The sequence below is a fragment of the Leopardus geoffroyi genome, chromosome C1, assembly GCF_018350155.1.
Source record: "Leopardus geoffroyi isolate Oge1 chromosome C1, O.geoffroyi_Oge1_pat1.0, whole genome shotgun sequence".
Classification (NCBI taxonomy): Eukaryota; Metazoa; Chordata; class Mammalia; order Carnivora; family Felidae; genus Leopardus; species Leopardus geoffroyi.
The window spans coordinates 191764066-191791966 of record NC_059328.1 but is presented as its reverse complement, the minus strand read 5'-3'; the positions used below and the strand labels follow the sequence as shown (position 1 = coordinate 191791966).

Here is a 27901-nt window from a genome sequence, read left to right as displayed (position 1 = left end):
TGAGGTGAAGCCTCCTATCTGTGGGTCAGTGTTGGCCAACTCCTCAGCCTGAACACCACAACGCCTCTCTTTGATTTGGGGGAATAGCTGGGGGGTGGGTCAGACCTTCTGATGTGTCTCAGAAGTAGAAGCAAAATGAGAGCATTTTGCTGCAACTATCTTCTAGAGCCTGTCCACCTGCCCAGCCTTTAATCACTGGTTCCTCTAATTTTAGGGATCCCCTTCTGCTAAAGTGCAGGGTTTGTTGGTGCCTCTCGGGCCACCAGGAGGGTGCAGTATTGGAAGAGCTTTGACAAGGATGTGTCACACAGCATATACACTGGCAGCCACGTCCAGAGCCCCACCGTCCCTGTTCTACCTCGTCCCCTTCGATATCACCTCCTCTATTTTCTTTTATTCCCAAATCACTTCTGTCTTTTAATAATTTCATTTCTGTAGCTGGGAAAGCTCTTTATCTCCCTCTCCCCCTTCTGCCTCCCCTCCCTTTCTCTCTCTCTCTCTCTCTCTCTCTCTCTCTGTCAATCTTTGTGACCATATTGAAAATTACGCGTAGAAACGGAAAGAGAAAGCAAGGCGCTGAAAACAGCTCCTTGAAAATGGCCAGCTTTTGAGTCACCGTGAACTGGTGGCAACTCATTATTCAGGTCACTAAGAGTATCTGCTGCCTGGCAACCACCCTGCTGTTGGATTTTCATGTGGGCTCAGAAGAATGCACGAGAAACAACAAAGTGCATGGGGACGGGCTGAAGTTCCCCAGTGCCAACCCCCTCTTCCCAAAGGGCATCCTTGGGTTTGCTTCTGATTTCGATTTGGTGCCACAGTGAGAGCCCTCCTCTAATGAGAAGAAAGGAAGGTGATACATCCACAGGGATTCACTCCCACCTGAAGCACCTGATCATACACCACAAAGGGAGCAGCACAAATTTTTGTCAAGCCAAAAATGGTCACAACTGCTCACATTCCCTCCAAACCACATAGTTTCAGTTCAAAGGCTTGCTTTCCTTCAGTCAAAATGCTGGTTTTCAACATTAAATAACACCCCCCCCCCCCCCCCCCCCCCCCGCCCAGGGCTCAGAGTGCTAGGGCTGGCCTCAGTGCTACTTCTGAAGTGTTTCTTGTGATAGAGACAACATTGGGCCACGGCGGGGAGGATGTCAGGGCCCACAAGAAGGGGAGATCGCAATACACGGGTTACACGTTCAGAGTCACAGCGAGAGCCCTGGTCTCAGAGTTCTGTTCCGCTTTGGAAGACACACTCCACTTTAGGTATGAGACCCCTTCCCCTTTCCTACCAATGCTCCCCTCCCCCAAGTTATCAACATGAAGAAAATTTTCGTGACAAAAGCCATCTTATGGACAGTGATGGACAGTACATCAGCTCCTTAAACATTTTCCTTGGACATTTGTTTTGAGAAATGAGGAAGCATGCTCTGTGAGTTTGTGCTTTTAATAGGAAGGGAGTTAGAAAAGAGAGGATCCACCTACCAATTCTTCTCTCCTCCCCCCACAGGCAATTTTGGGTGACGCACAGTTGGGGCCAGAGTTTCTCAGAACAGTCTCCAGCTAAAGAGACTTAACTCCCACAGGCAGGTGGATTGCTGGTTTGGAATCTGGCTTTGTGGCAGCCTTCAGGGGCTATATACTAAGGCTCTGGTTTGCCAGGCAGAGAAAAGAAAGGTGACAGATCAACAGGGGTTACATGCCCTTCCAAAGAGCCTTCCCAGACAATAGCAGCAATCCAATGGATGTCAGAGGGATGGATGGATGGATGGATGGATGGATGGATGGATGAACAAATGGATGGGAGAATGTATTTGAAACAACATCCAGATTCCCTGGAAAACATTAACGACCCACTGGTACTTCACATAACAGTGATTCTTGGTGCTAGCAATTTTGCTGGCTCATATTGTGCCTCTTAGGTGAAGTTGCACAAAAAGTACCCCCCTCAGATAGATGTCACCTGCGCCAGGTGCCCAGGTTTGTGAGTGCCTCTATTTTGGCCCCACTTATCCCCTCAGTCATATGGGGTGGCTGGGCCATTGCTTTGTAACAAAGGAGCCTGGGCTGGTTCCCCGATATGGGAGAAAGAGGGTGGGTAAGACCTCAGCCTTGTCTAGAGCTAGCAATGTGCTGGACTGGAATGTTCCTTTTGATTGCAGTAACGTCTATCACTTATTCACATCCCTCCCCCCCCCCTTTTTTTTTTACCCAATTGGAAAATGCCTTCAACTCTTGAACTATTTTTCTTTAATTACCATCCTCTAATTCTCCACAAAGTTTTCTCATTGTGTGAGATAATGAGAAACAGATATTTAAATAGTCAATAATTTCAAGTGTATTTGCAAGGTTGAGCAGGCTTCCATCTGTAAAAGTTCTGGGCCCCCTGGAGAAAGGGGCAATGCAAAGGCATAAGAATTTGAATTCTGGCAAACCATAAATTCTAAGAAGCCATGCATAGGAGGAGACTGAGGGAAAAGAAGACACCCAGGTAGTGCTCCTTCCATTCCTCTCGTGCACACAGGGTCACTGAATTAATAAACCCCTGGGAAATGTGGCCATAACAACAGGTACAACGAGCGGTCACTTTCCATGGGAAGGATGTAGGGCGACAGGCTTCGCGCGAATCACCCTGTTTGCTCCTCGTGACCCTCGGGCGGGAGGCCCGAGAATCTGAGAGGATGAGTGATTTCCTCCTGGTTTTACCTGGAGGAACATCGAGGAAGGGGGCAGCGCAGCACAGAGCAAAACCCTAGCGATGGCTTGGAGCCCTCAGGAAGCTCACGCCGTTGGAAAGTAGCAGCGTCAGGACCAGAAGCACGTGCACCCAATCCCCAGCCGGTGCCAGGGCCCCGGGGTCGGGTGACCGCTCTGGCCCGCTGCCCAGTTTTGTCCATTCTGGAACACAGCCACCCTCCTCACATATTGCTTACGGCTGCTTCTGTGCTACAGCGGCAGAGCTGAGTACTTGTGACCCAGAGTCTTATAAAGCCCGACACGCTCTCTGTCCTTTTCCAGAAGAAGCGTGCAGACCCCCGTTCTAACCAAGCTGGGATGGGACAGGAAGTCACCCTCTCTCTTTCTGCCTCCAGCCTCCGTCTGAACCTGTCTGAGGACCATCCCGGTCAAGTTCTCGCTGAACCACTGTATAGAGAAAGCACGTCCTACAGCCAAGTTTACCCCATGTCCTCTGGACCTGGAGGAGTCACCCAGGTTTCCAAAAGAAATGCTCTGAAAGACCCCGGTGCCGGGCGGGCCATCCCTCCCAGAGGAAGGGATCAAGGCTCGCTGCAAGTAAGAGGTGGCCTCGCTGTGGGGAGACTTGGCCTGTCGGCCACGTCCTAGCTGCACAGCTTGGAAATGAGGTGCAGGCGAAGGAGTATTTCAGACAAAAAGGCTGGTTGAATTTGTGAGATTAGACAAACAAACGAAAAAGGTTGGCGCCTCTGGAGAAGTTTACGAAAGACAGTAGACGAACGCGGCCACGTCCCCTGGCCTGTTTGGAAGAAGACTTTAAAAGTACGTCTCCCTGAGAAATGACTCTTTAATTGGCCTTACAAGCAGTGTCCAGAGGGGCCTTGGAAGGGTGCCACTAGGCTCGCAGAAGCTGCACTGGTCCCCCACATCTATCCCAAATGCCTCTGAATTCAGAGCTGTGGCTGGCTGGAGTTTCGGACACTTCTCTCTGGTGGCACTCTCTTCCTGGAGAGAGGAGGCGTCGGGGAAAAAAATGTCCTTCTCCCCTTAGAGAAACTGACGTTGGCAGCTGTTTAGATGAGTGGCGAGCTTGCGAGGAGGGGCGCGTCGGGCCTCTGTGACGGGGGGAGGCAGCTTGCACGAGCAAACCTCACAAAGAATGCCTCAGTGTCCCCTTAGGCAAGCTGTGGCAGCCAAGCAGTTATGCGGTTTACGCACATCTGATCTCCATGCTTCCTCGCTCAGCAACACCTAGCCTCAATCCGGCAGCTGGAGACGTAAGGGGAGGGGGGCCAAGGAGAAGGAATCGCACACCACAGCCGCCTTTCCGGAACCCTGGCAGGGCGTAGGAATGCTTCTCTGCCTTTCAGCCACGTAACCCTCACCGCCTCTTGGAAGTGCTTCTAGGAGAGAAGAGCTCAAGGGGAAGCCAAGGAGAGAGGGCACTGGGGGGGCCAACCCCAGGTCCTGCGCCCTGGGATGGGGGGATGCTGCACTGATGGGCAATGCCTCTGGGGAATAAGGGGAGGGGATAAAAAGGGAGAGGTGGTGGGAATTGGTCCAAATTGGTTTGGACCAGCTGGCACCAAACAAACAGAACTTAAAACGTGAGGCACACCCCGGCCAGCTCTGTCACTACCTGGGAATGGGTCTCTCTTAAGACTGCTCCCCTCTGTGACCAGGAGAGTGACTGAGATGTTCACTTTCTCCTGGTGTAATTGAGCAGGGCTGCAGAAAGTGAACTCTGAGCGAGACCCACGGCTCTCAGAACTGGTCTGAGAGCCCAAGCTCACAGCCGTTAGTTAGCAAGAGACACTGATGTCCCTTTTAGCATCCATCAGTGGCAGACCCAGTGCTTCTGAATGCTTTACTGTAACAACCACCTTCCCTGAGAGCCCCCGTGCCTGGGATTTCCACGGGCCTCTAATGGGTAGGGGACCAGACCCGGTGTCCCTGCTCCTGCGTTGTTCAAAGTCCTCAGCCTCTAACATGAACAAAACCCCTTGCATCTACTGTGAGCTCCTAAAAATAACTACTTGGTCAACAGCTACAGAGCTCTGATCATGGGCCCTCCACATTTTTACTGGCTTCTTTATTATTCTTTCTTCTTTTATGGAAAAAAGAAAGTATTGGTTAAGGGGAAATAATCCATCACCTTAATTATACCACTTTTCGGGGTTTTTTGTCCTTTTCCTTTGTACGGGTTTTCATTTGTTAAAGCTCACGTTCTAGAAAAAGATACATGACGGCACTGTGCTTATAGCCGATGCTTAAAAAAAAAAAGAAAGAAAGAAAGGAAAAAAAAAAAATGCACACCCACCCGGGCTCCATTGTTTAAGACGTGACTCATAACAACAACAACAAAAGTCTTTTTACAAATCACATGACAACGCAGCTTATTCACGTTCTCTTTTCCTTGTTCCTTCCCTCTATGGCTTGTTTCTCTTCATTACTGACTCATACCCTGGTTTACAATCAAAGTATACACACGAAGCCGAAAACACAAGGTGATTGGAATAAAAAAAACGTTTCATGGCGAGAAATGAGTAAGAGGCAGAAAAATGAAAGACACTTGCCAATATAACAGATCAAGAGTACCTAACAAGACCCAGCCCAGAGGACACTTCTATTGCATTTCCTTAAAGATTGACCTAGTCCACACTGGGCTCTCCCAAAGAATGAGATTGCATCTGTCACATGGTTAATTTTTTTTTTTTTTCAACGTTTATTTATTTTTGGGACAGAGAGAGACAGAGCATGAACGGGGGAGGGGCAGAGACAGAGGGAGACACAGAATTGGAAACAGGGTCCAGGCTCTGAGCCATCAGCCCAGAGCCTGACGCGGGGCTGGAACTCACGGACCGCGAGATCGTGACCTGGCTGAAGTCGGACGCTTAACCGACTGCGCCACCCAGGCGCCCCTCACATGGTTAATTTATAATGGAAAAGAAAAATAACCCAGATTCAAAAAAAAAAAAAAAAACAAAAAAAAAAACCACACTAACAACGTAACCATCTATGGTTATTAGCGTTGAACCACCAACTCTCTGCATCCTGCCTGCCCAAACCTGAGTTCTCTTTGTTCCCCTTTTTGAGAGAAAAGGCCAATTTAATCCCAGGACACCCAGGCTCCCACCAGGGCCAGCGGTGCCCTGACCAGGAGAGGAGCAGTGCACCAGTCACCAGGTTAGGCAGGGCAGATGGTCCTCCTTCCTTTAGCCAGTGGAAGGCTTTGCTTGAGTCAAAACACAGATTGCATGCTGAGGCCAGAGGGGTCTCGGCCCAAAAGAAGACCGGTCCTGGGTTCATCCGGCTACCGACTCTGAGTGCCATGTACAGCTTGACAATGTGATAGAAACTGTCCATGTTCAATTTCAATCCTGCTCTTGACTCTATGTTCCTTGGCCCAGGTTCTGCCCCCCAAGACTCGGTTTCCTTCTTCCAAAGTGCTCGTTACCTCCAGAGACAACAGTCATGGGCCAATGCACACCCCCTGTGAGCTGCTTTTGCTTAACGCCCCAGATCAGCCCATCGTGAGAGCGCTGGAGACGCTTACCTTCAAGTCACTAAGCCCTGTGTTTATTTTGGCTAAATGAGCACTGCGGCTCCGATGATATTTTATTTATATATTTTTTACAAGAGAACATGACTGGACTGTAAAGCCTCACGGTAAACACAACCTCAAGGAAGCACATGTGCCCCAGTTTGTTTATTCTCTTACAGAAGCAGAGCACTTAGCCCCCGTGCTTGTCAGTCATGGACCCAGACACGCGTGCTCACTCACAACCATGTCTGTGGTCATAGCTGCAAGCCTTCAGCCAGCCTTCCCGGGAGCTTGGAGTCTTAATCAGCAGGTTTCACTTCCCCAACATAAACATTACCTTGGGTCCTAGAGGTTAGAGCTTGAATTCAACTGTGATCCAAGTGATTCAGTTCGGATCTCAGCTTCCCTCCCAATGCTCAGATCCGCATTAGCATAAATCTCACGCCCAGAGAGCACCAACATGCACACGAATACTCTCCACCCTTTACAATGTGCAGCGGGGAGCGGGATGCCGTTCAGGAGGCAAGGAAGGGCGAGAAAGAAAGAAATTGTATTCTGTGTCCGTCTGTCATTCTCTGTTCTGCCGCTTTCTTCCCCACCTATTTGCTTAGAGGGCGAGGAGTGGAAAATGAGGCCAGATGATTTGGAGGCAACGGCGCATCTAGGTGGCAAACCGGGAATTCATCTCTTTCTAGCCAGGAGCTGGACAGATTCATGAGAGCGAAGGTAACGAGTCTAGACTTCAGATGTGAAAATGACTTCCCTTACCGCTGGAACGCTGTCACCTCTGGGGTTAAGGCCAGCCAGTGCAAACAGGGCACAGGAAGCCTCACAACTGTTTGCATAAACCAGGGTATGAAAAACCCCTGTCCTTGGGTGAGGGCGAGTGTCTGAATGAGCTTTGCCGCCCCGGCCAACAGAAAGGAAGAACATAGGAGTGGCTTCTAAACACTCAGCATGGGGACCGTGGGCGGAAACGTGATCGGTGCGAGCTCACTGGAGCACAAGGAGGGCAGAGTGTGGGACCCACTGCACCCCCACAGGACAGGCGTGACCACCACCCAGGCTCTGAGGGTACGGCCATCATCCCCAGTTCCCCTCTCTTTACTGTGCTCTCTCCTTTAGTAGGGAGAAAATGGCCTGTGCTGTGTGTCAGTCCCCTATTTAAATGCTCTAACTCCAGTCAGCATATGTGCCTCCCTCTTCCCTTTACCAGACACCAGCTCCAGAATTCTGCACCTTTTTCCCCTTAGGATTATCCTTCCTTGTGTCTTTTCCCTAACTTTCTGCCCTCCTAAAGTGGCCTGCCACCGTACCTCCCCGAGGGTTCATTGAAACCACTGCCTTGGTGCCCTGCAGCTGGAAAGAAACCGTCTTCAGGCGAAAATAAATCATTGCCACCTCATTTCACTTTTAATTTACTACTGATTTTTTTTGTTGTTGTTGTTGTTCACTCTCCCCCACAGCCTCTCCTTTCTCACCACTCATGCATTTTCAGCCTCATTGCTCCCCGTTGGACAATGCGAGGCTGAAAGGTTTATCTGTAACCTATTTGTCTCTATTATAGGTTTCTAAACTTTAATTAAACAGGAGACAGTGAAGATCTCAATCCTCTTTCCTGGAAGCTACAGGTGTGGTTGGTGCCATCTAGTGGCGGGAAGGTGTGGTGTCTCTTTTCTCGTGAGAGCTTTGTCAAATTTGGAGGTTTCTTCCCCATACCAAATTCACATCACATGGGGGGAAGAAAAAGACATGCAAAAAAAAAAAAAAAAAAAAAAACAAACCGTAATTTTTTTTACCTTTAAAATTCTCACCTGCAAAAGCCGATATGGGTTCTGGGGGAAAAAAAAAGAAAAAATATTGAGTTAGACAAGGGGAAGAAACAATCGGGCAGGTAGAGGGTATGATGTAGATGACTTCCAATAATTTTTTTGGTAATACCCCATGGAAAGTGTCCTGTGTCCTCCTCATGCTCTAGACTGTGTCTAACATATCAGTATCATGGGGGCTGGGTGGGTGGGGAGAGATTCCCAGAGTTGCTTTGGAACAAAAAGTCCTTTATAGAGCAATGGGTCCCCAAAGCATTGTAATCAGTCACTTACCACTGATTACTTTCTCAGAGCCTCGATTATGCTTCGATGCCCAGGCCCGAGAGCTGCCTGAAGGGACTGGGGTGGTCCCAGGCGCTCCTGACATCATCAGGCACATACACATCCGGGACCCACGTGCCAAGAAAAGCACTCGGTGAGTGATTACAGTTACTCTGCCAAGTAAAAGCAGGTCCGTTCCTTCTGGGGATTCCCTCTTGTTTTGGAAATGCCCATGGCTCTCGTGGGAGATGGTCAGGATGCCCCTGGGGTGGCCTGGGTAAAATGTGTGCATCTTCCTTGGGCTGGTCGCTCAGCACTTCTGTCCAAAGGGACACTCACGGTGTCCTTCTTGTGCTGGTCACCTGGCATGTGATGTTTAATCTTACAACTCTGGGATCTTGGGCACTGAAGGTGTCAGCTTCAAAGCAAACTCTAAAATCTTACTTCACCTGCCATAGTTTGCCCTGTAATTCATTCATGTAAGAGAACAACTTGTGTTATCACTCTGATATAACAGATGTACTATTTTCGTTCACCAGTGAAGGCTTCCATTAAAAACATCAAACCTTTGCAGCATGTAATTCTGACTGGCAGTTGCTCTCAGCCTCTAGCATTTTCTTTGCTAAAAGCTGGAGTCTGACGATGGGGTCTTGGCACCCTGAGTCTCCATATACTTAATGCATGTCTATTTCTGAATGGGAACAGGAGATAGAAGACTTCATCTCATTTATACCCCTCCCATCCTGAATGCAGCCTAAGATACAACTACATTCATACCTCACCTCCTGCACAGACTGTTGCTGTTCTACCCCCTGGGTATCACTGGGCCTGAAAATGGTGGGATGCTTCCTCTTGTATATCCCAGCCCTTGGTATCTTATTTGGAAGAGCCACAAAGAGACAGCTATTCACGTACCCATACAGTTCTCCAGTGGGACATCAGTGCTTATCCGAATGTCATCAATGGCAATTTCTCCCGAACGTCCTTTTCCTATGACTCCTTCAAACACAATCTAGAAGCCAGAAGAACAAGAGCCAGGGTTAACTGAGCTGCTTGGAAATAGTGCAAAGATTTCCAATTCTCTGTTAACTGCAGCTTAAAGCGTGTGTGTGTGTGTGCGTGTGTGTGCGTTACTGTACCTGGTACACACATCTGTTGACCACATGACTATGGTGCTTGAAATCTTAATTTAAAGAGTGGTTCAAATCAAACGTATATCTGAGAGGATTAAAAATATATATAACAAGGTGATGGACACTGTTGTCTAGTAATCAGAATGTAGAGATTAAAAGGACGAGAATCAGGACATGTTTACAGGAGGGTTGAAATGTCTCTAGCAATTTTGGAGGTTCCTTTCTCATGAATCTTTTAAATGCCCAACGCAGGTACTGTATTCGGAAACTCAGAGCACATAACAGGTGGGGGTAAGGTGAGAAATACAGCACTGGGCTTTGCCTTGGGGGTAACATTGTCTTAGGGCTCCACTATTACAACTAGGAGGGGAAGGATCTCTTCCTTCACCAATAGCTTACTGAACACCTACTATGTGCCAGGCACAAGGACAGTCACGAAATCTAATAAGCCAGACCCTCTGCCCAGAGAATCTCACCATCTGGCGGGGGAGACAAAAATGCAACCAGGCACTTACAACACGAAGCATTCAGGTTTCTAAACGGGAATGCAGTTAGGAGTGCGGCGGAACACGGGATAGCTTGCAACCTCCAGGGCGACTGCAGGCGGCACACAGAGGCCCCTCTGCTCTGTGGTCTTCAATCCTCCCTCATTCCACCCTCCCGGGTTCTTTCCGCAAACTAGCACATGTCCTCTGGCAAGCCGAGCGAGCAGTTGGCTGCCTCACCAGCCATCTGTTGCTGCTTCTCGTCTGGGGAGGAGCAGGTTAATGCTTTGGCTGGTTCTCAGTCACCTCTTCCACAGTGTGTCTACTCCTACCCAAGCCTCAGCCACAGCTGTGCAGACCCATCTGTGCCTCAGTCTTTTGCTCTGTGGGGCAGAGATAATAGAACTCCGCTCCTGGAGCCACTGGGAGAGAAACTACTCATTTGGGAGTCTTTCTGGACGGCTGGCCACTGAGTGCAAACAGCAATCCTCCCCTTCCCACGTTCACCCTGGGACAGGTCTGGCAGGATTTTCCCCTCTCCTTGGAGTGCGAGAGGGCTGGGCAGTCTCCTTCCCGTGTGTGTGTGTGTGTGTGTGTGTGTGTGTGTGTGTGTGTGTGTGTAGAGGTTGGTTCGCATTGATTTCCCTGGCTTCTGTGTCCCTTTGTCAGCCTACCTGATAGCAATCTAAACTAAAATGGAGAGAAGAAACATTTGTTGGGAAGATTTTGGCAATATAAAAGGCAATAGGAGGAACAAAGAACCAAGTCTGGATGTGGAGATAGGCACGTTTTGAATAACAAATAAGAGTGTCATTCAGTTGCCATGGCAATGTGAGAAACACAATGAAAACAGCAGTGCTTAACCACGTTCCCTAATGATGAATGGGCACGGCCCTTTGAAATCCTGAAATACACATCACAAAGATTCCCTTGGATCTCTGCACCCACCTCCTGTCACCACCCTACCTGATACTCCATGTCGTAGCTGGGCAAGATGATGCGCCCGTGTTTCCACTCGTTGCCCTGGTCCTCGCGGATAACCCAGAGGAGCTTGCTCTCCTGGCTGGCTTCGCGCACCACCTGCAGCGCCACCCCGCGGCCGCCCGTGGCTTGGTACTGGAACTCCATGCACACGGGGCTCCGGGGCAGGTGCACCGGAGGGCTGATGAGCCGCGCATACTGGCCCTCTCTCCGGCCATCGCTCTGCAGCCGCAAGAAATTCCTGTCATCTGGGGGAAACAAACCCAGAGGTTCTTGGTAAACGCTTGGGAAAGAGACCAGTTTGCGGCTGTGGCCCCTCCTGGGGAAGCTGGGACCAGAGTTTAGGTGTCTTGTCGATTCATGCCTTTGTCCTCCAGGCCCCGTGTTTCTTTCTCAAGGTGCTTTCGGGGCTTGGCTGAGACGCCGCTTCCTTTTGAAGCCCCTTCTGGAGGCTCTATGTCAGGTTGGTCCTTCCTGCCTATTTCTCTGCGTCACCTTCTTTGCGCCTCTTTTACATACAGCACGCGGGGCGGTTGGCCTCGTGTCTTGGCTGGTGGCATCTGCTCTAAGTCTCGTCTTCCTGAATTCTAAGATGCCAGGCCCATGTCTGATTCACCAGTGGCTTACCCAAAGGGCCAGTGCAGCCCAATGAACTACATTATAAGGGGCTGAGGTGGCTGCTAGGCTGGAAGATGATTCTTGCAGGTGGTTTATGCTTGAAGCCTTTGTCATCTTGGCTGGGCACTGTCCAAATGGAAGACATTGAAAACCGTCTGTCTCCACCAGGGCTACTAGACGGTGCCCGGACTCTAGGGAGTATTTGGAAGCCCGGTGTCAACTTCAAGCACAAGAAGGGCTGGATGGCGGCTGCGCAGGGATGAGTCAGGGACTCGACCCCCTACTCCCTTCCCTGTTCGGCTTGGGGAGGCCAGAGGTGGCCTTTTTCAGAGAGCCTGGCAAACAGAGCTCCAGCGAGAACAGGCACTGTCATTATCACTGATAAAGGCTATGTGTTTAATAGAGAAGATACGCATGATGGGAAATTAAGGTTTCGCCCGCGCCAATGTTTGGGGAAAGGGCCTTTCGGCGGATTAGTTTTCAACTACATCAGACACTGTGCAGAAGACTAAGTTCTTGTTGCCATTTGCAGACCTCACGCCCTGCAGATACAGGTGTGGGGGCCTGTATCTGCAAACCCACCTGGCACAGAAGCATTCTGGCCACTTGCACAGAAAACAGGCTGCGATTTGAGGAGACAGGCTCACTGCCTCCTTTTGGCCCTGAAACATCTTACGCCGAACACTTCTGCAAGATGGCAAGGGCACTTTCACACCACACAGCCAGCACACCAGACACTTCAGGATCATGTTAATCTGAGACATGTGAACCCAGCTTTCCTATTCACCAGAGACTGTGAATATCCCAGGCTTGTCAGCAGGGGACAGGAGAGGACTCCAGAGCTTTGTATCAACAGGTTAGTCTCTGGACCGCTGGTTTGCTGTTACTACTCCTGCTGACATCGCGACTCTAGCAAGAATGAGCCTGTGACAGTCTTCTTATCCATGGCCCCAAACCAGCTCCTTCATTTGCCCCCCTAGCCATCTCCCTTCCTCCTTCCTGGCTCCCCTAAGTCCCCTCCAGTTAGATTCTCTGGGATTATTGCTCCAGAAGCTACCCTCCCCGGGGAAGTCAGATCAGACCAGTTTAGGATGCCTGGTTGGGATTCCAGTTTGTCTCCTTAACCATCCAGAACCATGTCTGTCTAATACCCTCACAACATGAGACTTCTGCAAGGTCAAAGCCAGCGCAGATGGCTAGGCAGCTGCCTACACCAGAGAATTTTAAAGCTGGTGATCTGCCAAGGGAGGAGACATGGGCACTGCAAGCAGACACTCAAAGACCTTCCAAACCTAAGCTTCTCCTATCGGATCTCATTACGACCGCTATTAATGGTAATAATTACAAGTCATACCTGCAGAATGCTCTGTGGATTCCAAAGCACGTCACATGCATTATTTCATCTAACCCCATGCTAGATACTTGTGAGCCAGATCTTCTTAATCTCGCTTCGGGCAGGATGATGCAAATGAGGCTCAGGAAGGTTCAAGTGACGTGTCCAAAGTAGAGAGGGTAGGGGGTAGCAGAGCTGGACCTGACGTTAGGTTTTCCACCTGCTTGTGGCAGGTTCTTCCCTTCAGCTGCGCCCCAGGTACCTGCCCCGAGGCTGGCAAACAGGCATGCTCTATTCAAGGTGGACTGGCTTCCCCACCCTGCACCCTGCTCCTGGACCTCCTTAGTGTCCCCCCTCACTCCCCTAACACCCCACTTTTGCTAGTTCTTCTCCTAACTCTTCTGGCACATTTCAATGAATGCTGCTTTTCTCTCCACAACTTGAACGTTTGCTGACTGTACCACTAATCTTATCTTGTTTTTATTTTTTTATTATTTACTTATTAAATTTTTTTTTTAATGTTTGTCTTGGGGGGGGGAAGGGCATAAAGAGGGAGACACAGAATTGGAAGCAGGCTCCAGGCTCTGAGCTGTCAGCACAGAGCCCGACATGGGGCTCGAACCCACAAACCTCGAGATCATGACTTGAACTGAAGTCGGAAGCTCCCCCCAAGTGCCCCGTTACCTTGTTTTTAAAAAGACTTGAGGCCATTAGTCATGCGTTTCAGCAGGGAACCGCCCACTACCTTGTGCTGTAATTTAACTGATTCATGTGTGTCTTTCTCATCGCTCCGGTGAGATGATTAAGTCCCGGTCTTACGCATATGAGGGTTAATACTGCTCCTTCTCCCTGACATACATATGCCACTACTCAAGAAAAGTTTGCTCCCATGGATGAATGACAAGCACAGATAAAGAATGATACGAGTCTCTATATTCTCACGAGAAAAACAAGAAAATCCCACAGACCCAGACAACGTCTTCACAATTCCCTCCCACTCTCCCGAGCCAACAGCCCCTTTCAAAGGTGAGGTGCGCTGACAATAATGGGGTGACCTGTGGACACACCCTGGAGCCACCTGTGAGAAGCCCTCAAACGCCGCCATGCTCCAGTAATTTCCACGCCCTGACTGTTTCTACCTCATATATAAAGAAAACCAGATTTCAGAGACTTATTATTCAGCCTTCTTCCTTCACAGTTTCACAAATAAGACCCACTTGCTGCTTGAAAATTGCTTGGCAGAAATACTGTCACTTGTGTGAATTTACATTCTTAAGCGGCAGGGGATTCATAGCATAATGGTTAGAATTTAGTAAGTAAAATGTGTGTGGAGGTGGAAAGAGCCGTGCTGGCTGGATTCTATCTGGGTCTGTTCTATTTACCCATCCTGTTGCTAAAACTTCAGGCACAATCAGGCCAAAGGTCTCACAGACTGCCGCACCCGGGACCGGAGCTAGCCCCCTCCTCCCCTCCTCCCCCCCCCCCCACCCCCTCTCCCTCCACAATAAGACGATAATCGCTTCGCATGATTTAAAGGACCATTGGAAGACCAGGGAGTTAATGCTGGTGGCGTGCTAAGCACGAGCAGCTGAAGGATCATAATTCAGCGCTGACATCTAAGCTAATCCACTAGTTTGCAGAATCTCAAGACAAGCAGGCCTCTGAATTTCACTTAGTTAAATCATTTGTGCCCCACTTGTCTGTTAAGTGCTGTGAGCTTGAGGGAAGAAAGATGATATGTAAATTTAAGGAATTAGCAGTAGACATCAGTCAGAGGGACGCGGAGCTGCGAAACGTCCCTGCCTGTCACTGAGAGAGGGCTGATTAGAAGCAGGACATCACGGAGGAATAGCTCAGACCAGGAAGAGCCCAGGGAGGGGATAGGAAATGCAGGGGCAAGAGAACTGACGTTCTCTGGGCACCTACTGTGTGCCAGATGGTGCAGCGGAAGCCTTGTCTGCCTTTTCTTATGTGGTCTTCCCTGTGCGGTCTAGGTCTGTGAAAAAGTATCGTTGCCTCCATTTTCACCAGAAAGGAAACGGAAGCTCAGAGAACTGAAGCGATGTGTCCGAGACCACTGCTGGAGAGTGAAGGACTACATGAGCCCCGACTGAAGTGAGTAGAATTGCCAGGGCATGGCCTCTCATCTGGCTTGGAATCCTGGTCTAATGCTCACTAGTCTTTTAAAGCCTCAGTCTCCCCATCTGTAAAATGGATATAATCACGGCATTACTGGATAGGGGTGTGAGGACGAGGAAATGGAACAAGCCATGCAAATGCCTTGCACAGCAACAGGGGTATAGTAAGTGCTCAATAAATGTTAGGATCTTTGTCTCACGACACATACTGCCTGCTATACTTGCCCCCCATTTTTTTTTCTTAAGAAAGAAAAAGGGTCACAAGAGCACCAATAACCTGGAAAGACTACTCCCAGACTCACAAGGACGTATGGTTTGGCCCGAGGGCAGTGAAGATGCTCTCTGGATTGGCTGATCCATCCAACCCCGGCGACCAGCCAGCTCCTACTTGTGCATCATGTGCTGTTTACCGATGTCTTTCCTGTCAAGATATAGTAGATGAAATAAAGTACTACATGATTCTGGAATGAGAGTGGGACCTCAAGAGACGGTTTAGATCGGGTCAACCTGGCTGCCCAGAGGAACCATGCTGTAAACATCCCTAGAACAGCTGTCCACCCTCTGCTTGAAATTCTCCAGAGAAGGAGATTCCAGAGGCCACATCGGCAATGTGTTTTCTGGGTCACAACCCTAACTGTCAGGGACTTCTTAAATTCAGTTTTAGGTTTTCCTGCTGTCATTGAGACACATGTCCCCCTTCGATCCCTGATGGAGTACAGCCAATTTCTGTCCTCTAACTTGGAAACATTTTCACCCGTGAAGAATTCAGACCCCTAGTGTTCGCTTTCTCGGGAAACTCAATCCTTGCCCCTTTACATGTCCACTTTCCAAGCCTTTACTTATGGTGGTAGGTCTATACCAACCCTCCTCTAAGCTAAGTGCTTCAGCGCTTTTAAGCCACAGGACCCATGTATATATGTTCTTCTAGAACATTCTAATTTATGGCCTGCCACTGACAAACACGGAGGAAGTTGTAAGCGCACAGTGGCCGTTGATGACTGGATAGAGCAAGGGCTTGGCACAGTACGGGTGGGCCACTTTAGCGATTTACTTGGACTTCAAGGAAGAGCCCTGTGGATTGTAAAGAGGTCCCCAAACATGACAACTGACCAGCTAAGGACCAGCTCTGCCTCCTGGAGGCCGTCTTCTTGTTCTTGTAGCTGATGGCAGTGCTGTCGGCAATGGATAGCTTCCAACAAAAAGACAATGGAAAGGAAATATGTTCACTCGCCGAAAGAGAGTGAAGAAATAATGTCCCAGAGACCCAATCCCTCTCCTCCTGGACCTGACATATTTGGGAGGCATTTTGCTAGGTTCTTGACTCAAAACATCTGTTGTTGTCCGTGATACAGGGGAAAATAATCACACGGGAATGAACAACAGGAGTTCAAAAGGGCAGAGAGGAAGTGCAGAGGACAGGGCCATTCAGGCATTTTAACCTGCTGCTGTCTCTCGAAAGGGTCTCCTGACGTTTCACCTGGCGATTTATGGCCGCATCTGGCTTCAGCTGCATAAGTGCTGGGTGAACATGTGACTGACTGTGTTTGGCCCGACAGCAATGGGATCGGTTGTGTCCACACCTTACCAAACCCTGAAGTAAGTCGCCAGTCTGATCCTCCTGGCTATGGCAAAGCCAAACACACCATCTGTCCAACACACACATCTCCTGGCTAGCATCTTGCCCTCCTACCAGAACAACCATCTGAAAGAATATTTAGTGCTGCAGGAGATGTAATCTCTCTGTATAGGTCATGCTTAAAACATGAGTCAGCCCCTCAGCTGGCCTCCCAAGGTCCGTCTATCTCTGCTAAGGTCCTCAAATTAACAGCCAGTTAAGGGAAACATTGACTTTGCATGAACTCAGCAGGGTATCTTCAAGGTTTCCAATTGACCATTTTGTGGACACTTGGGGTTTTAGGTCTGGTCTTTGCAGGAGTCTTCTTAGAGCTGGGTTTTTGTTTGTGTGTTTTTTAGTGTGTCAGCTTTCATGAAGGCTTTTCAATTGAGGCAGTCTTGTTATCATTCTGCCCTTCATTATCAATCTGCACACTGCTGCGGAACTCAACCAATCAGGACTTCCAGAAAAAAAGGAATAACAGCTTCTCTTTACTGCTGTCTGTTCTATAAAGTCAGAGATACTTTCCTTCCTGTTTTTCTTAAAGAAGCACCGCTATGCTTTCCTTTTCCAGTTGAAGTTATTCCTTGAATATTGGCTTTCTTTCAGCCAAGTTCTTCCTGGTCTTTAATTATCCATTGCAGTCTAAGCCTGAGAAGGTCCTGTGTCTGTATTTGGAGTGGCTGTGCCCCAGCCGAGCCCCATCGACCTTTTTTTGAAGGCAACTCAAGGTAATGCCAATGCAGCTGCTGGATTCCTAGCTACCATCGGTCCCACCTACCAGGGAGGTCTTTTGAGTTCAGGGAGAGTTGCTTTTTAATTCAGAGTCACTATTAGTTCCCTGTCAAATATCAAGCCCATCATGGGCAAGTTCACTCATCAATTCTTTCCCATAATTTCTCTGCAACCATCTACTCCCCCACACTTAATCTTCTCGTGTACATGTTCCCCAGGGAACCATAGTTCTGGTCCTCTGCTCTCATGGAGTTTATAAATGGCCCAATCTGCATCAACACAGCCCCATGATACGTTAACAACTTTACCCCTGACATTTGATGGAATAGCTACCATTAATAAAATTTGAATATTTCAGAACACTGTATTCCTTATTCTGTCTTGAGCTTATTTTTGAATCCAGAGTAAAGGTTCTGTTTTCTCAATCCAATAAACATATAAATGCGAGGCAGCCAAAGCTCTGTCTTACCATAATGGTGTACTGGTACAAATAGGCATGGCCTGTTTTCTTCCTCCCTCCTTCTCTTCCTTCCTTCCTCCCTCTCTCCCTCCCTCCCTTCCTTCCTTCTTTCCTTCCTTCCTCCCTCCCTCCCTCCCTCCCTCCCTCCCTCCCTCCCTCCCTTCTTCCTTCCCTTCCTTCCTTCCTTCCCTTTCCTTCCTTCCCTCCCTCCTTCCCTTTCCTTCCTTCCTTTCCCTTCCCTTTCCTTGATTTTGCATAAGCTCCACACCCAACGCAGCACCTGAACCCACCACCCTGAGACCAAGAGTCTCATGCTCCACCAACTGAGCCAGCCAGGCTCTCCTACATATTTTCATTATATCACTTCCATGATTTGAAGCTATTGAAATAAAGAAATACTGTAACCATACTTGATGAGGTCAACAAATGCATAGAAGAAAACACATTTAGGGAGACCAGACACTTAATACTTAAGGATTCTGAAGCTAACATGGTACCCTCTTTCTCTAGTCTTCTTGTCCCATTCCTGACAATAATGGTGATAATAGTAATAATAACAACTATTATTACTATTATCGGCATTCCTTAGTATTTACTTTTTTTGGTCCAATGAAATAGTTCCCACACTATCTAATGCTATGCTATCTGCTTGCTTTCTCTACTATGGTTGTTCACTGAGGTCGAATGGCTCAGTGACAAAAATTGCTGCCACTGGACACTCTCACTAAGGGACCGTAGAGAAGCCACATCCACCTAATTACTTGCTTCTTGGTTTAGAATGTGATCGGTTCCCCTCATGGGGAAGCAGGGTCAGCAAGGACCCCAGAGGTTACACATACGTCGATGCCAAAAGATGCCTGAGCTGTCTAACCAAGACAGTTCTGCGATGATGGCCACGTTTTACATCTGTGCTGTTCAGTATATCATGGCCACCAGGGCCCTGAAATGAGGAACTGAAATTTCAGCTGTATATAACTGTAATTAACTAAAGTGGAAATAGCTACTTGCAGCTCTAGACACGTGAGCTCACCATATCGTCTCAGAGTTTTTACCTTGTTCCTTAAAGACCTGATCATTCTCGACACTGGGTTGATGATCATTGCACTTGAGAATGTCTGTAGAAAATACTACAGCTCCCACCAGGGAAGACATTTTCTGTGTCGTAGCTACGCAGAAAAGACAAAGTGGCTTCTCAGAGGACATCGGACCGGTTCCTCTTCAACCACCAGGGGTCACTGGATTCGGGACAGGGTTCCCCAGGGGCTGGTGTGAGCACAGCCCAGGCTTCCAAGCCACAAGCAAAGATCTCAAAGAAGGAATTCTGAGTGGCTTGAAAGATCATCTTGAAAAACAAAAACAGTGGCATGAAACCAGTGGGTGTCTCGTCAGCCTTAAGCAACTATTACCACTGGCCAAAAGAACAGAACTAATTGCTGACTTAAAAGGAAAAGAAAAAAAAAAAGGCAAAACAAAACTTGAGAAAAGAACTAATTCAGAAAATATCTAAGGAATGTAAATAGTTTCCACAGACACTTCTAATCAAACAGGCTGCATATGATATTTCAACATGGCTATTTCTTCTTCCTTTTCTCTCTCCTTGTCTATCCTAATGCCCCCTCTATACTTGATGGAGACGCCTCCTTTCTTACATGCAATTACTTTTGTTTATCTACCCAATAAGCGGGTAAAACATATGGCACACTTCTCCTAAAGAGCATCTCCTCTTTGTGGAGTGGCAAAGTGTGGGGGACACAGGGCTTTTGGGTTTGACTGGGAAGGTCCAGCATTTGCCCTGTCCCTGGTCAGCACAGCTGTTTCCTCTCTCCCAACTGCTCCCCTCGGGGCCCCATTTTTTTCTTTTTTTGAAGAAAGGACCACCCTGAACAGAAAGGGCTTTCTATCCTTCCCTGCTTAAAGCCCCATATCGAGTTTTGTAAGGAGAAGGAAAATGGGAAACACAGCAGACGACTTTTAAAATCATCAGAGGATAGAAAGAAGGGTTCTGAAAAGAATGTCAAGGTTTGGTTTTCTGGAGACAGGTTACGAGTGCCACTTTTTCAAACTTCAGGGGTTCCTCTGGAAGAGGGAAATAATTATTTTCCTTCTCAATATCTTAAGGGAAAAACAACATTAGATCTAGCAGTTCCTTATGGCCCTAATTTTCTTTCTGTCCCCATCCATCCAGCCAACGGTTGGAATTCTGCCCGTGCTTTGCGAGCTTGCTCTGAAAAGCCCTCCCAAACTGCAGGGTGGAATGAATCAACTGGAATGAGGACAAGAACTAGAATTTCCAACCAGTAGCCAGGGCAGTGGAGGGGGCACTCAGGTGAGGGTGAGACCCGCAGCAGGGGGAGGCCAAGGTGAACGGGCAGAGAGACAGAAGGACAGAGGTCAAGGCCAGGCTCAAATGGAGAGTAACTGAAGCTCTCCCAGAAGTGGCACTTGCTAATTGGCAGCCTTGTGGCCTGGACAGGGCTGGCCTCAGACATTCTTAGAGAAAGTCTGCTCAGAGCACGGCAAGGGAGGAGGCCAAATTTCTAGGGAGAATCTGAAGAGGGATGTTGAGTAAGAGCCAGTAAATCTCCCCATGCTGTGCCATCTACATCCGTTCTTTCAGAGCGCCTCTGCCCAGCTGCCCCCTTGTACACACCCCACACGATGTGCGTGCACACGCACGGCACTCATGTACACGAACCACAAACACACTCAAATGCAAACACACACACATTTGCATGCAAACACACGTGTATACGTAGTCACAAACACCTACGCATAAATCACATGACATTTGCACACACACACAAAACCCACAAACACCCTGAGAGAGAAACACATATGCAAACACATACATACCCACATCACCCACAAGTACACACTATGCGTGCATACACTCATGCATCCCCCACAAACCTTCCTTATGTTGGGATGAAAAGTGGAGGTTGGGAAAAACAACCAATTAATTGGGCCAAGTCTCAAAGGAGAGGAAATGAAATGAAAAATCCAGGCTGGGTTATAAAAATAAGTATTTTTTTTTTCCAGCGTGCAGGAGGCTCATTATACTAATTAAACATTATTGCAGTGAACGAGAGGGGGGGGTGATTAAGGCTGGGATGAGGGTGAGTACTCTCTCCCGTTGCCCGAGGCCGTGGTGATCTTCAGGTATTAATCTCTCCAAGCACTCACATGCTGAAGAGACAAACACTTGAAATATGAAAATGTTTTTCTCCAGAGCAGACACTGTGACCCTCCAGGAAAGCAAGTGCAGGCTGTGTTGGGAGGCCGGCCCGCAGAGCTCTCCTGGCGTCTGTCCCACTGCTGTCCCCTGGGGGACAGGGGACGCGACCAGTCCTTGGGGTTGAGGGGCTGCAGAGCAGCTCTGGGGAACCCTGTAGAAGGCGAGGCCCCTTCCTCCCTTTATTCTCTAGTCAGGCAACATTTGATGTACTAATTTCCAGAATTGACCCCTTTCCTCTCAAAAGCTTATGGGGCCCCGAGGTCCAGGCCAGGGGTGCAGAAAAAATGGAAACTGAACAAGCGGTGTGCGGGAGCCAACGTATGCTGGCTTGCAAGAGCAGACGGTTAAAATTTCCAGAATTTTGCAAGGCAGGTGGTAAACGTGGTCATTATTAAAAATTAAATTACATAAAGTTACCATTAAATACATTATATTGAAAATGAAAGGCCATACATTCTCCAGACTCCATGCTTCCTAATGATTTTAATACCTTTCATCAGTATCAATGCTCCTGACGTCACTCATATCTATTCTAGCCGTCTGATGGCGAAAAATGATGTCGCGTAGTTACTGTGCTTCCCAGCCCCGCCCCTGATCATGTCCTGTTGGCAGCTCAGCCACAGGAGGCGTCTTTACGTCCCCAAAAGCTGCACACATTACAAAGCAGGGTTTTTCTTTTTCCTCAGAGTTGGTGGTGAAACCCTGCCCCGAACGCCACTGTAAAAGCACGCTGCGGTGCAGAGGGTAGACGACCCTTGATTCTATGGGCTTCTAGGAGGGCTACAGGCAAGCCCTCTCTGGCCACCGTGCCAAGAGGGGCTGCCAAAACCTGGCTCTGAAAGAGCGGCTGGACGATAGTTCAAGGACAGGCGTCAACACGCTCCTGGAGGCTGAGCGCCAGGCCGCTCTACTAGACCCCCTGGGTGTGGTAGCATTTCGGACCCTCAGCTTGGTTTGCTGCCGAAGCGATGATACCCTCGGAGAAGTATCAGCCAGGCTTGAGGCCAGGGTTTCCTAAGGAGGCATTTTAGGAACAACAGGCGGCTTGGTGTGGACAAGAGGCTCTGCCGTGTCGGCCGTGAGCGCTGGCTATGGAGACAGGGAGGCACTGACTCATCCCGTCTCCTAAAACCTCCCAACTGCTCTTTCTTTCTTCCTTTCCTTTCTTTTCTCTTGGCCTCTCTTGCTCCCTCTCAGCTTCCAGGCTGCACTGTAATCACAAGACGGGGCTAGAAACCGCCAGCCAGCTATGGTGTAGGGTGACGTTGTGAGCAAGGACTGTGGTGGTTTGTGGGCGCAGAGCAGAGGATTGCTCTGTGGTGGGGAGTTACGAAGATTGCCGGGGAACCTGGGGCTGGGAGACGTGGAGCAGGCTCCCCTTACCTCCTTCACCGCTGAGTCTCTAGCCGGCTTACCTGGAAACGTCCGGTCGTGTGGGCTGGAGCTGCTGGCCCAGGTACTCCTGAGCCACTTGGCATGGTCGTACATCCAACCGCAGGGCTCCTCGGGGAAATCAAAGTTGCAATTGAATCCTGAAGGGAGCTGCAGATCTTTGTCTGAAAGTGGGGGGAAAATAACCCAAAGGAGGCAAATGAAATGGGTTCGGACAACAGCCACAGTGGTGCCATTGAAAGGGCTGGCAAGGCCTAAGTGGAGGGCAGAGAAAGAAGCGGCTCCCTTTGCTTATTCATTTAACTCATCTTGGCGATCGTTGGCTTTCGGGTCAGCCTTTGGTCTCATCCTTCCCAGGCATGAAAGCCAAGTCTGCCAGTGGTTCCCAGAGTAAGCAATTATAAATGAGGCCACCAAATGGCTTCGGGCTCTAATCAGGCTCTTCTGTCCACCTCAGAGAGCAGACAAATGTGAAAATTGCTGTTCCCTAAGTGCCAATGAAGAATGTCTCCCCGGTGCCTCAGTGGAAGGCTGGTTCCTGCCAACCTGGCTCTCAGAAGTGACGGGGCAGCCCATTAACATCCAGAGAGGCTGAAATGCCGGGGAGGTGCTGGCCAGGGCGGAGAAAGTGGGCTCAGAAACAAGGAAGTCTTTCACCTCCTGTGATAGGTCTTTTGTTCCAGAACACAGGGTCAGCCCGGCATCCCCGTGGGGTGCCAAGGCCAGGTAGGTGATTTGGCGTGTTAGGGCAGAACGAGGGGGCCAGACCAGCCGGCTGCCTAGCTGAGCACTGACCGGCAGAAAACATAATTCCGCACGGCACTGAGAGCCTGCAGGCCAAGATCCCAGGGCACTAGGGAATGCTTTCCTCGTGGACATGTCCAAAGTGGCCGCGCCGTGGCCTGTCCCGTCTGCTTCGTTGTTCACCTGTCTAAGCTCCCACTCAGCTCTAAAAACCCAGTGTAAGCCGGTGCCAGATGCGTGATTGAGGGGGGGCGGGTGTGGAGGTGGGGGAAAGAGGAAATGGGAATCCAAATGTGGAGGCTTGCCGGCCGTGGCCGTAGAGACAGTGGAAAAGTGCTGGCTGATGCTAGCAGCGGGGAGGAAGCAGGGTCTTTGGCCTTCTCACTTCCCTTCTCAGGGTTCCCAGAGAGGAATTTCCGCGGGGAAGGCCTCGAATGCAGGTTAGGAAGTCTAAAGGGAACAACAGATGGGTGGGAACAAATTGCTCACACCATGGGGGCGAGGAAGGCCCACCTCTGAGGGGAAGGGACTGCCACCAGGCTCCCGTTGGGCCGCCCCTTCCCAAGACACAATACTACACGTTTGCCTGCCCTCAGCCAAAGTCAGCTTGACTTGAGAGGAAACACATGGAGTCTATTACAGAAGCATCAACCTGTGGCTTGGAAAAGTCAGCCCTTAGCCCTCACCCCCCCTTCTCCCAACAATTTCTGAATTTCTATTTTTCCGTTAAAAAATATGGAGTAATTCAATATACCATAATTCCTCTCTAATGTTTACACGCATGCTGTAGCTCAGGAACCAAATTCCACAAAAAGACCTTTGGCAAAAAAAAAAAAAAAAAAAAAAAGAAAAAGAAAAAGAAAAGAAAGAGAGAAAAGGGAGGAACCATCAAAGAAAGCTAAAATGAAACAAACCACTATCAACGGGAAAATTATACGAAACTGCTGAAAGTCTGCGGCAGAACTCTGACATTTCCCTTCGGATTGCCACTTGGATAGAGCCCCGTCCTCCTGCCCTCCACCAAAGCTAACTCTGCTGATCCCATGCTGTATATTAACTCCCTGTGCATTCCACTGTGAGCTCTCCAACTATCTGAAACACGCCTCGGAAGATTCTCCGAGTCTCTTTCTCCTCTTCACACAACAAAAACAAGTTCATTAAAATGTCAGAATCCTGTATTCAACTAACCCTGACCAAGAGCGTCCCCGCGCCCACACGATATACAAAAGCACATTCCTAAAAGCATATGCGTTAAATTATCATTTTTCAGTCACACAACTTCAGCATTTATTTTTGGCTCCCCGCCCATTCTGCTTTGCAGTCGCTGTTTGGAGCTGTCCACTCCATCAGCGCGACCGATCACACCGCAGTGGCCGGTGTGATGGCCTCGGCAGGTTGTGCCATCCACCTACTGGGTGGGGGCTACGTTGTGTGACTCTGCCACTCCCCAAGTCCCTCCAATGGTCTTCCCTCATCTCATTTAGTGAAGGTTTAATAGTGATCAGTAACGTACTGTAAATGGAGGCTGGCAAGCACTACATTCTAGCCAGAAACGCCAGGTGCTCCGAAATTTGTGGTTTGTTGGCAATGTCCTCACACTCGGTAAGGTGATGCTCTTTTGGGCTCTGCCAACTAGTGTTTTTATGTCACTCGGATGTGTTTACAAGATGAGAAAGGAGGTGACGCAGGGTGCCCAGGTGAAGACGCTGATCCGGAACCAGGAGGCCCTGTGATCTGAAGGAAGGGTTGAGGTGCCTTTGCCCATTCCTGCCTCTGTCACTGACCTGGGTTCACCCCATGGAGGATGGGATGTGCCATTTGATGGAGCCATGGTTATTACGCTTTCTCAATTGGCAGTGTGCAAAGACACAGCGAAATTCAGTCGAGGAGTGGTTAACTGCTGTGTTAACCTGACCACCGTGCTCCACAGACCGAGTCAGCCAGACGACCGTCAGATCTTCACCTGACTGGACGGTGGAGTCACAGCTCAGTAGCAAAAGGCCAAGGATTCTAATGAGGCCAAGTGAGGGCTGGAAAGGGAGCCTTCTCAAAGCAAGGGTGGGGGGTCCTCCCTGGATGGACTCTTATCTCAGCTGATGACCACTGGGTTCCCACTTATAGGCTGTACCACTTGTTCCAATATCTGAGTGTTTCCAAAGCGATTGTAAATGGCCTCTGACCTCACACACCTCCCTGACCTCTGACCATGGGACACCCAGGTCCCTGCCCCAGCCACAGACCAGCGGCCTCTGACTGTTAGCACCGTGTCATCCCGGATGAACCATGACTCTGACCCCAATTCTCACCGTCCTCGAAGCTGCAGTTCTCCCCACACTCCGTGGCCTCCTCATCAATGGGATATGGGGTGGTGGTCTCTTCACTCTTCACAGTGGGTCCCAGTGTCTCCACTGTGGGCTTCGAGTCTGCGTAATGGCAAAGAAAGGGGAATGGACACTGTGTATGGCAGTCTGCATTGAAACCCAGCAGGAGGAAGATGCCCCAAACTAAGTTTCATTTTTATGTATTTATTTTTATTTTTTGAGAGAGAGAGAGAGACAGAGAGAGAGTGCATGCGCATATGAACACACTGGGGCAGGGCAGAGGGAGAGAAAGAGAAAGAGGGAGGGAGGGAGGGAGAGAGAGAGAGAGAGAGAGAACCTTAAGCAGGCTCCACGCCCAGCGAGGAGGCCAATGTGGGGCTCCATCTCAAGACCCTGGGATCAGCCAAAATCAAAAGTCAAATGCCTAACCAACTGAGCCACCCAGGTGCCCCTAAGTGTGGGCTTATAGAGGAGGAAGAAAGGATAACTACTAACAATGGACACACACACACACACACACACACACACACACACACACACACCGCTCCAGAGTCACCTCTGTGCGCTATCAACAAGTTAGGAGCATTGTCTGAGTTGAGCGAGAATGGTCCCAAGCTGCAGAAACAGCCACGACAGACGCACGGACACAAATCCGTGCTCTTTACTCCGCAGCAGAGGTCCTGGAGCCGGCATGAGAGGCCACGTGGGGCCATGGTGGACGTGGGTGAAGCTGACCCCAAGGCAGGCTAACCCGTGCTCTGGGTGCTCTGTCTACGACAGAAGCGTGGGTGATACGCACGTGCACGAAATGAATGGTGTCCCCCTAAATGAACGGTGTCCCTCTAAAAACAGTTTTGAGAAAATCCCGGTGTTTCACGAAATGAGCTTCCTGTGGCTCCTGACGTGCCTTCCCGCCCGACTCACCCCTGCTTTTACGTGGAAGGGATGTTCTCTTTTCAATCTTCTCTGACTCACACAGAACTTTTTGGAACCCAAGCTAACTGACCGATGCGGCCCACCTATAACAAGATAATCAGAAGCACAATAGCAAAGCCAAGAGCCAAGCCAGACAGCTGGGGAGGTGTAACTCCAGACATTGTTGTTCGTGTTTGCACGAAACTGAATGGAAAGGAATATGGACTCAAAGGGACTCATGCTCCACTTGGTGGAAGTAATTAGGCCTGTGCCTCTAGGTCAGGTCAGGGTGTGGCAAATTCAAATGCTTACTGAACGCAAACGGCTACTGTAAGCAAGACAGCTGACTGGGGGCCAGGAGAGTAGAGTGGGGGATAGAAGGTGGCAGAGGGGACCTCGCACGCCCAGTTTAAGGGCGGCCACCAGGACCGGCTCCAGCACCCTGAAGGCCTGAGGGGACGTGGCCCAATGCGGCCAGATCTTGCAAAAAAACTTTTTTTCCCACACGAAGCCAAAAATCCCCATGGGAGATCTCTAGACCTGTCAGTGTTGGCAACTTGTCCAAAGTATTATAATAAGGAGCGTGCAGCAGAGCTTGGCCAGGCCAAACCTGGCTGCAGGCAGTCAGTTCTGACCTGGGCTCTAGGTGATTCATTCACCCTTCCATTCACTTGTCTATTTGCTCCCGCCAGTCATTCATTCAGCAACTTACTTACGAAATGAACAAAACAATGAGTCAGGCCCTGGGTGGGGCCAGGAGGGGTTCTGGTAAGTGGCGCTCAAGTCTGTGTGTTGCGGGGTGGGGTCTTCATCCCAGAGCTGCCCTCCAACGCGACTCCCCGAATAAGCTCGTGCATTGTTCTTCCCATTTCTATACATGTTCCCTTGCACTATTGTACGTGATTAGGCACCTTTGTCAGGCACACTTCAGGATACCATTTAATAAAGCCAGGAGCTGAAGGAAATCGCTAAATACGCTGAATAGCTTTTTCACGGTCGACTTCCCACCTTTCTGCTATTAAATACTACGCACATAACCTTTCATACTTCCCTTTGCCGTATCTGCCTCTTGCTCACAGTAAATAGCAAATAACCTCGAAGCGTCCTAATTTGTAAGCTCAGATTTGTCACTGTGTCACAAAATCTCAAACTCGATTGTAAAGCAAACTATGGGCAGCAAAGCAAGAAGTAATCATTTGAAACACAAACAAACAGGTGAACCCGCCCTGTCACATTATTTAGCTGCAGTGACTCAGGCCAGCCCTATTATTTTTCCTGCTATCCTTTCAGGGTAGGAATGAAGTGAACCAGGGATGAGTCGCTGAAGGAATGGGAAATTGAACAGCAAAAAAGCCACATGGCCTAGGAGAATAGTTTCTGGGGGATGTTAGGAAGCTGGTTGGCACGGATAATGTCAAATCCAGGGGTACGGGGGGCTCATGAGGCAAGAGGGCAGGGCGTGTGA

At 49.3% G+C, this 27901-nt stretch overlaps 1 protein-coding gene across 8 annotated transcripts in view; it reads right to left on the bottom strand.

The window, feature by feature from the left end:
• The window catches only part of NRP2 (neuropilin 2), a 117073-nt gene that overhangs the window by 23344 nt on the left and 65828 nt on the right, over positions 1-27901 (bottom strand). For 5 of the 8 annotated variants that reach the window (XM_045480910.1, XM_045480907.1, XM_045480908.1 and 2 more), the window contains exons 11-15: positions 25507-25623; positions 22480-22620; positions 10916-11178; positions 9247-9343; positions 8056-8076 (exon numbers count right to left, since the gene is read on the bottom strand). In XM_045480910.1, the coding sequence (XP_045336866.1) occupies positions 8056-8076; positions 9247-9343; positions 10916-11178; positions 22480-22620; positions 25507-25623 (639 nt within the window). Of the gene's footprint in view, positions 1-8040; positions 8077-9246; positions 9344-10915; positions 11179-22479; positions 22621-25506; positions 25624-27901 lie in introns of all 8 variants that reach the window. The other 3 variants (XM_045480906.1, XM_045480909.1, XM_045480903.1) reach the window with 1 other exon arrangement.